Raw genomic sequence first — 7,144 nt, forward strand, 5'->3', positions numbered from 1 at the left:
ACGGTTTCTATTTTGCGCCACTGCAAATTTCGACAGAACTCGCGTTTTCAGTGTACTGAACTCGGTGTTTTCAGTTTACGTTTATTCGGGCTCAACTAGAGATGCTCTAAGTTACTCTCCATTATGACTCTCCACTATGACGAGTCTAAAGCCATTCAGTGGCCCGACGTAAAAAAATGCTAAGTGAATGTTTGCATTCGTCGTCGCGGTTGAAAAATATATATGCACCCTAGCACAATGTCCCGACGCAAAATGTCCGGTCTATCCGTGGAGACGCAAATGCGACTCAAATTTAGGGTCGAAATGCATCTATGCAGACAGCTCGCGTGTCCGTCTGGCTGGTATCCGAGCCCGCTTGGCAGTGAATCAGTTAAGCAAACAGTTTTTATTAATATTCGTTGGCCAAAAAGACCATGTTTCTAGGAAAGGTTAGACTAGTTAACCCAAAATATGACGGCCGTACGTACTCACAGTCGCGCGGCCTATTGTGACCAGGATTACTCGCAGTCGCGTGGCATGCTGGCAACCGGCGTGCCCTGATGGCCCGCTGCCATCAGAGTTCCTCCAATGGCGGGTGGCCATGCGGTGGCGAAGGCTTCCCGGTGGCCCATGGAAAGTGTGATAAGCGGCTGCGCTTTTCTTGCCAAAGGGATTCTTGGATTTTGCTGCAGAGTACCCCTTGGGTTCCCGCCGAGCTACATCGTCATCCATGCCACTTGGATCCTTAGCCTCTTCCTTCTAGTTGCCCTTTTTTTCCACGCGGATGATTTTTCCGGGCATGCTTGTAGCTAGCCTCCAGATTCACCTTAAAGGTCATTGACGAACTTGCAGTTGCGGTTGGCGTGTCTGCACTTAAGATGAGCCAAACATGGCATGTCCCTACTCCTCATAGGTTAGGCGAGGGCGGGATCCGACATACGTGACCTCGTCACTGCGCTGCTGACCGTTGCAGCATCCGCCTCGATGGCCGAACGCCATGGCCACCATCTCGAATCCTTCCTGTTGTTGATCGCCAGGAGGATTCTTCCGCTTGTTACCATTGCCTTTCTTCTGTTGGTTTGGTACTGCGACGACTTGAAGGGGGCCTCCAACATGTTCATCTGCTGCCACGTATGACTGGCTGTTGTGATCATGTCGGTAAAGGTAAGTTTTCCGGCATCTTTTTCTCATGTCAGGGTGTGACGCAGGAGTCCTCTGTTAAGAGCACCTATAAAGACTAACATGGCTATTTCGTCGCCTACACCTTCGCAGGAGTTCTTTATTTCCAACCAGCGAGACAAAACGTCCCCGAAGGATTCTCCCTTCTTTTTGTACACTGTTGCAGGTCACAGACGGAGTAGGGTCGCTTGTAAGTTCCTTCAAAGTAGTGATTGAAGGTTTCTCTCAAGTCAAAAGTTGTGTATGGATCTCTCTGGAAGATCAGCTAGCCATTGGCGTACCGGTCCTATGAGGTACATTTGAAGCATGCGAGGTTTTCGGTTGCTCTGACGAAGGTTACTGCGCGATAGAAATCCTCTAGCCATGTGTTGGACTTTTCTATGCGCACGATCTTCCAGCAGCGCAAAATCATTGCCCCGGCGTGCAAGTTTCTCGGCCATCTTCTCCAACTAAGAAAACACTTGGAGCGAGCCAAAGAGGGATTTCGTCTTCTCTATGCTTTTAGTATATCTCGCTAATATAAAAAATGCATTAAAATATTACTTGGAGTATAAACCAAGGAGGGAGATAGAATGCTTTAGCCAGATGCATTTTATTCCAGTTCTAACAAAAAAATTATCTGTACTTTAGGAGTCAGTATGATGTGTTGTAGGAGTACTAACAACCATTTGTAAAGCTGGAAGTTCCATCGCAAAGAATCATGATGCCGGGAGAATCATCTGACGGAGAATCTGGTAGAGAGCTCCTAGGTATCCCTTGTCCTGCTCTTCCTCCGGCAGCCTCACCATGCTCGCCACCTTCTCAAACTTCTCCCGCGCCAGTGCCACCTCCGCAGGCAACGCTGCGGCCGACACCGAACCTGGCAACGCTCTCAGGTTCTTGTGGAGCTCCGGCGGCGACAGCGCCCATTGCATCGCCCAGATGCAGAGGGGTCGCATGTAGTGCAGCGACCGGTAACCGCCGCCGCCTTCGGCCGTCCACGCCTCGGGCGTCTGGAACGCGTACCCGTACCCGTCCCTGCCCCACCCGGCGTCGTGCGCGCCTTTCGCCGTCTGGAACGCCGCCTCCGGCATGCCCTCGTGGATCATGGCGGCCGCAACGCCGTAGGTGACCCCGGGCCACACCTCCTTGGACTGCGTCGACGACGTGTCCACTGCGCCGTCCGGCCGCATCCCGTTCACCGCCCCCACCGCGCCGCCCTGCACCCGCATGACGTTGTAGTCCAGCACCGTCCCCAGCGCGCTGCGAGCCTTGTCCTCCTCCACGATGGGGTCAAGCCCGCACGCGCGCGCGTACCACTGCCCGGCGAGCTGGTCGGCCATGATGGACTTGCTGTTCCCGCTGCCGCTGTTGTCGTAGTCGAAGTAGGAGCCGTTCCAGAGCTCGCCGTCGTACACCCGCTGCGCCCGTTTGTACCGCTCGAGGAAGTACCCCTCCGCGCCGCGGTCGCCGACGACGCGCGCCATGGCGGCTGCCGCCTGCAGCGCGGCGACCCAGAGGCCGCCGGTGTAGGCGCTGACGCCGGAGACGGACCAGAGGTCGTAGGTCTGGTCGGGACGGCCCTCGTTTTCCACCATGCCGTCCCCGTCCCAGTCGAACTGGTCCATGTACGCCATGGCGAGGTACACCGCCGGCCACGCGGCGGCGGCGAAGGCGACGTTGCCCGTGGCGGCGACGTCGCGGTACACCTGGAGGACGAACTTGGGGTTGAGGTCCTTCCAGCGCGCCGGGTCGTGGAGCATGTAGGCGTTGAGCTCGAACCAGGGGTCGGCGAGGCCGAAGTCGTGCGGCACGGCGCCGAGGACCTTGCGCGGCACGGTGGCGCCGTCGAGGGTGTGCATCGGGCGTGGGTCTTGATGGAGGACTGCGCGGGCGAAGTCGCGCTGGAGGCTGAGCTCGATCGCGGGGAAGAGGGAGAGGAGCGCGAAGGAGGCGTAGAAGTGGACGTCGTAGGTGTTCCACATGTGGTACTCCATCCCCTCCAGGTAAAGAAACTGCCCCACGTTCTCCTCGCCGTCGTCCAGCAGCGCCGTGCCGAAGCATGCCTCCGGCCAGTCCAGCCTCTCCTCCGCCGTCGCCATGGCGCGCAGCATGCCGTCCACCACGGTGGTGCAGCTTTCGCCGCCTGCGTTGCCTGGAAGACTGAACCCGTTGAGGGAAAAGGGCTCCATCGTCGTCCTCGACCCTGACGAAGCAAAGCTGGTCTTCTTCGGAGGCATCCCATCTGTGAGTGACAGTAGACAATTTTGATTTTGAATTTTGAACCACTGTTGGAGATCGATTTGAGAATGAAACTGGATCACCATAATTCACCTGTCCAAATGGTGCCTCCAGCGTTGAGATAGTAGAGCTCGTTGAACAGTGCGACAGGATACCTGAATTTTTTTGAAGATTAAGTCATCAACTGTTGTACTCGATCTCTCCATCCATAAAAAGATGTCTCATCTTTGTTCAAATTTAAATGTACCGCCAATAAAACACACGTAAATATTTTGACAAAGTTGAAGCATCCTTTTATAGACCGAGAGAGAGTAATAGGATCAAACTATCATCAATTCATAATGATGAGACTATCAATTCAGACATTCAGTAGCATTGAGTTCAGTTTGAAACCCTTACCAATCAGGCAGCGTCTTGTCCTCAAGAACAGGTCTCTGCCACTCATCAATCAAAGACTCCCATTTCATGTGTTCTGCACGCATAGAGCAGTAAAATTTTCAGAAACCTTTGATCTCTTTCCTCGAGAGTTCATGAATCTTGATCAGCTCCTATGAAATCTCACCAAGAAGGGCGTCATGAACCAACTGTTCTGCCGCCGCGTCTCGATCCAGGCCGAGGAACTTGGTGTACCTCCGGTGGTAGGTCCTCCCGGAGGGGAACTTCACCTCAGGGCACGACCACGACAGCGCGAACGACACCTCGCGCGTGCCCCCCGCCGGCACCGTCGTCGTCGCCGCGACCGCCGCGCCGATGGACGATCCGGGCCTCGAAGACCCTCTCGGCGCCGCGCCGGCCGCGTCGCTGAATGAGCCGCGGTTCTTGACCTCGGCCCACATCTCCTTCGCCGTGAGCTGCTCGCCGCCGCCGGAGCTGGGCGGGCCCATCGCGAAGGACGGGCAGCAGGTGACCCGGACGTCGCCGGTCTCCTGGGACGCGATCCCGAATGTCACCGGAGGGTGCCCGCCAGCCGTCCTGTGACGGAGGAGGACGCCATTGACGCCGTCGCGCGCTCTGGACGCAGCAAGGAAGAAGACTTTGTCAGAGAGATCGCTGCCTGTTACAACACGGCATCAAACAAAATTTTCATGACCGTTACTTCATTCTGGAGTTGGTGTGATTGCCAGTCAATTCTGATGTCCCGCCGACTGAATTCTACACCAAGAACAAGCAAACTAAGGTCAAATCTTCAGTTCAAAGATGACGTGTCTGTTCTGAGGAGCAGAGTGTTGGCCTGCACTTACTGCCCATGTGAAGAGCAATGTGACATCTGCGGGTGTGCTCGCAGAATTTTCCACCTGGTGCATTGCAAGCATCAGAGTTTCAAATAAAAGTAACCGCTGAACCACAGGGCAAATTCTGAACGACAAGTGATCTTGATTTCAGGGTCTGGTTTGCAGGTAGGCTAGTGTTTAGGCCATCCCATTCTCATATTGGATCATTGGACCAATTTGATAAGAGAAGAAAATATACCGTAAAAGTGAAAACCGCAACCGGGAAGCTGCTCTCCTTGTAGTTATGAGGGATGAAAGGCGATATCTGACGACAAGTGATCTTGATTTCAGGGTCCGGCTCACCTACATTGCAATTGCTGAATCTTTTCAAACAACCTTATCGGCTAATTGACATGATTTCTCGACAACTATCTATCCGGTAAAATGTCATAATCAAACAATGCAAAAAAGTTACCTTCATATGTTGTCCAAGATCTTGGAAACAAGCCATGATAAGCACAGTTCTTATCTTTCAGATTCCAGTCCCAAGACCCAATGCCATTTTTATCTATTCCCCTACAAATTTGCACAGAGAATTATAGCTAGCCTATTCAGATGAGTGAGATGAAGGTGAGCCTTTTCTGAATTTCTCTGCTTACTTGAGGACATCGGCATTTGGTGAAGACAATACTGTTGCGTATCTCTTCCCACCAGGACGGGAAACGAATGCCTAGACAAGGGAAAAGTGTTGAGATATACTTATTTTACAGTTAAGAGTACCATGAATGGATATGTAAAAGTTGATTACCGAAAACTGATTGGCTAGGACAGGCTTCTGTTCATAAACCCTCGGGAATATCTGGAAATGCTGAAAGTACCCTCTGTAGCTTCTCCCTATGCTTCCTGAACTGAAAAGGAAAAGAAAAATGTGGCTTGAACAAAATTGTCATCTGACTTCCAACCAGCTCAGAAGCATGCAAGTTTCAAATTAAAATTAAATCCTAAGACATGGAAGTACTAACCCTAGCACGCCAAGGGGTACCCCACGGTAGCAGTTGTCCATCCATTTCTTGAACGGATCATAGACCGAGGCCTTTGCAAAAGCAGACAATTTTGTTCAACGAGTTCAGAGATTACTGACTAGACAGAATATACAATTTTCGTTGGTTGTAGAAGGGAAGCTCACCTGGCCTTTCGCGGTTGCTTTGATGTGTAGTCCAAGCACTTTAACAATCAAGGGCATCTGAAGTACCACCAGGATCATGGCCAATGTTAGTCAAGCAAAGGAAGTATTCACTCTTACTGAATATGAAGCCCAAGAGTTACACCACTACGGCAGCCTATGCTGGAGTGCTTACGATTGTCATGATATCCGTCATGGTCATACTGAACATTGCAATCTTCTTGCCTTCATCTTCAAATTTCCTCTGCCAAGTTCTCGCTGGTGGCTTCGTGCAACCGACGCGCGAGTGTGCCTGAATGCAAGGACACCCATGTCATATTAGCTAGTCTGCTTGCGAAACTCATATTGGGTGAAAGTTTAATCGATCAAGGATATATTGGCACATCATGGAAGAAACAGTTTCTTGAAAAGGGGAACACCCGAGGAGAAGAACCTTTTGCTCTAATTGAATAGCCTAAACAAGTCTGGTAATCCCACCAAATGAAGAAGCCAAATAACCTAATGGAAGTGTTCTCAGAAGATACCTCTGTTTGCTCCACCTCTGCACTTCCCATCTTGAGAAGACAAGCAGCTATCTGGTTTGGGATCGATAGACATGATCAAGCACAACAAGAACAAAATCATTCCACTTACCAAGATTAAATGAAAACCATCCAGAATAAAGAACGAGGAGGACTAGGGAGATTACCTGAACCTGAATTGCTCTGCTCTTTTAGGAGATACTCAGCTTTCCTCTTTTTATATAGAACTCAGGAGGAAGAAGAGGAAGAAGGAGGGTGAGTCGGCATCCGAGTCAAATGTTTTACCTTTCTCCGGAGGTGCGTGGAAAAGTAGGCATGTCACACTCGTCAAAGTTGTTGAGTTTTTTGGATATTACGAATCAGCTGTGGGGTCGGCTCACTTAATTGTGTCCATGCTCCCAATCGGAAGGCTCGCTGACCTTTCTTTTGGATGCTTTTGCGACTTTTGCGATTTATATATTAGCCTTATAGTTGTACGATTTCGGACTGCAGTTGCAAAGTTGAACTGATTCCCACATCATGTCGAAGGAACAGAGTTGTTTTCTTTTACAGACAGAAGGAACAAAGTTTTGTTGACACTAGCTCTAGCTGTTGAAGTACGTGACTAGCGCTAGAAGCATCATTGATATGCATTCTTGATTTTGCCAATTACACCATGAATATGATGTTCTTCGATCTATATTACCGGCATTCTATGACGATCGAGTAATGTCCATAAATGAATTTAATATCCATACTAGTAGTACACATTTTTTATGGTTTAAGGCTTTTTAAGTGGACTACTCCGTAGTATTGTAGCGCGCCTGTTAATATAGCAAGATCAAGACAATAATAATTACAGCCGGCTTAAA

The 7,144-nt window shown here is 50.6% G+C and overlaps 1 protein-coding gene across 1 annotated transcript; it reads right to left on the reverse strand.

Annotated features, from left to right (window-relative positions):
• Positions 1-1,667: 1,667 nt before the first annotated feature.
• Positions 1,668-6,570, reverse strand: LOC124691029 (non-lysosomal glucosylceramidase-like). Its single transcript, XM_047224321.1, has 15 exons — positions 6,461-6,570; positions 6,297-6,347; positions 5,948-6,064; positions 5,776-5,832; positions 5,612-5,682; positions 5,398-5,497; positions 5,249-5,319; positions 5,065-5,165; positions 4,849-4,952; positions 4,620-4,673; positions 4,475-4,530; positions 3,941-4,389; positions 3,778-3,850; positions 3,472-3,533; positions 1,668-3,382 (listed from the first exon to the last, which is right to left on the reverse strand). The coding sequence occupies exons 2-15, from the start codon at positions 6,324-6,326 to the stop codon at positions 1,857-1,859; spliced, it is 2,871 nt and encodes a 956-aa protein (XP_047080277.1). The 5' UTR covers positions 6,327-6,347; positions 6,461-6,570; the 3' UTR covers positions 1,668-1,856.
• Positions 6,571-7,144: the final 574 nt, after the last annotated feature.

This window comes from Lolium rigidum, chromosome 1 (genome assembly GCF_022539505.1).
Source record: "Lolium rigidum isolate FL_2022 chromosome 1, APGP_CSIRO_Lrig_0.1, whole genome shotgun sequence".
NCBI lineage: Eukaryota > Viridiplantae > Streptophyta > Magnoliopsida > Poales > Poaceae > Lolium > Lolium rigidum.

What these genes read in the sequence shown, in the direction of transcription:
- LOC124691029 (XM_047224321.1), bottom strand. Translation starts at nt 6,326, where the DNA reads ATGGGAAGTGCAGAGGTGGAGCAAACAGAG. An exon ending in AAGCAACCGCGAAAGGCCAG is followed by an intron (nt 5,683 to 5,775) that starts GTGAGCTTCCCT and finishes GCTTTTGCAAAG; the next exon opens with GCCTCGGTCTATGATCCGTT. An exon ending in CATTGCTCTTCACATGGGCA is followed by an intron (nt 4,531 to 4,619) that starts GTAAGTGCAGGC and finishes TTCTTGGTGTAG; the next exon opens with AATTCAGTCGGCGGGACATC.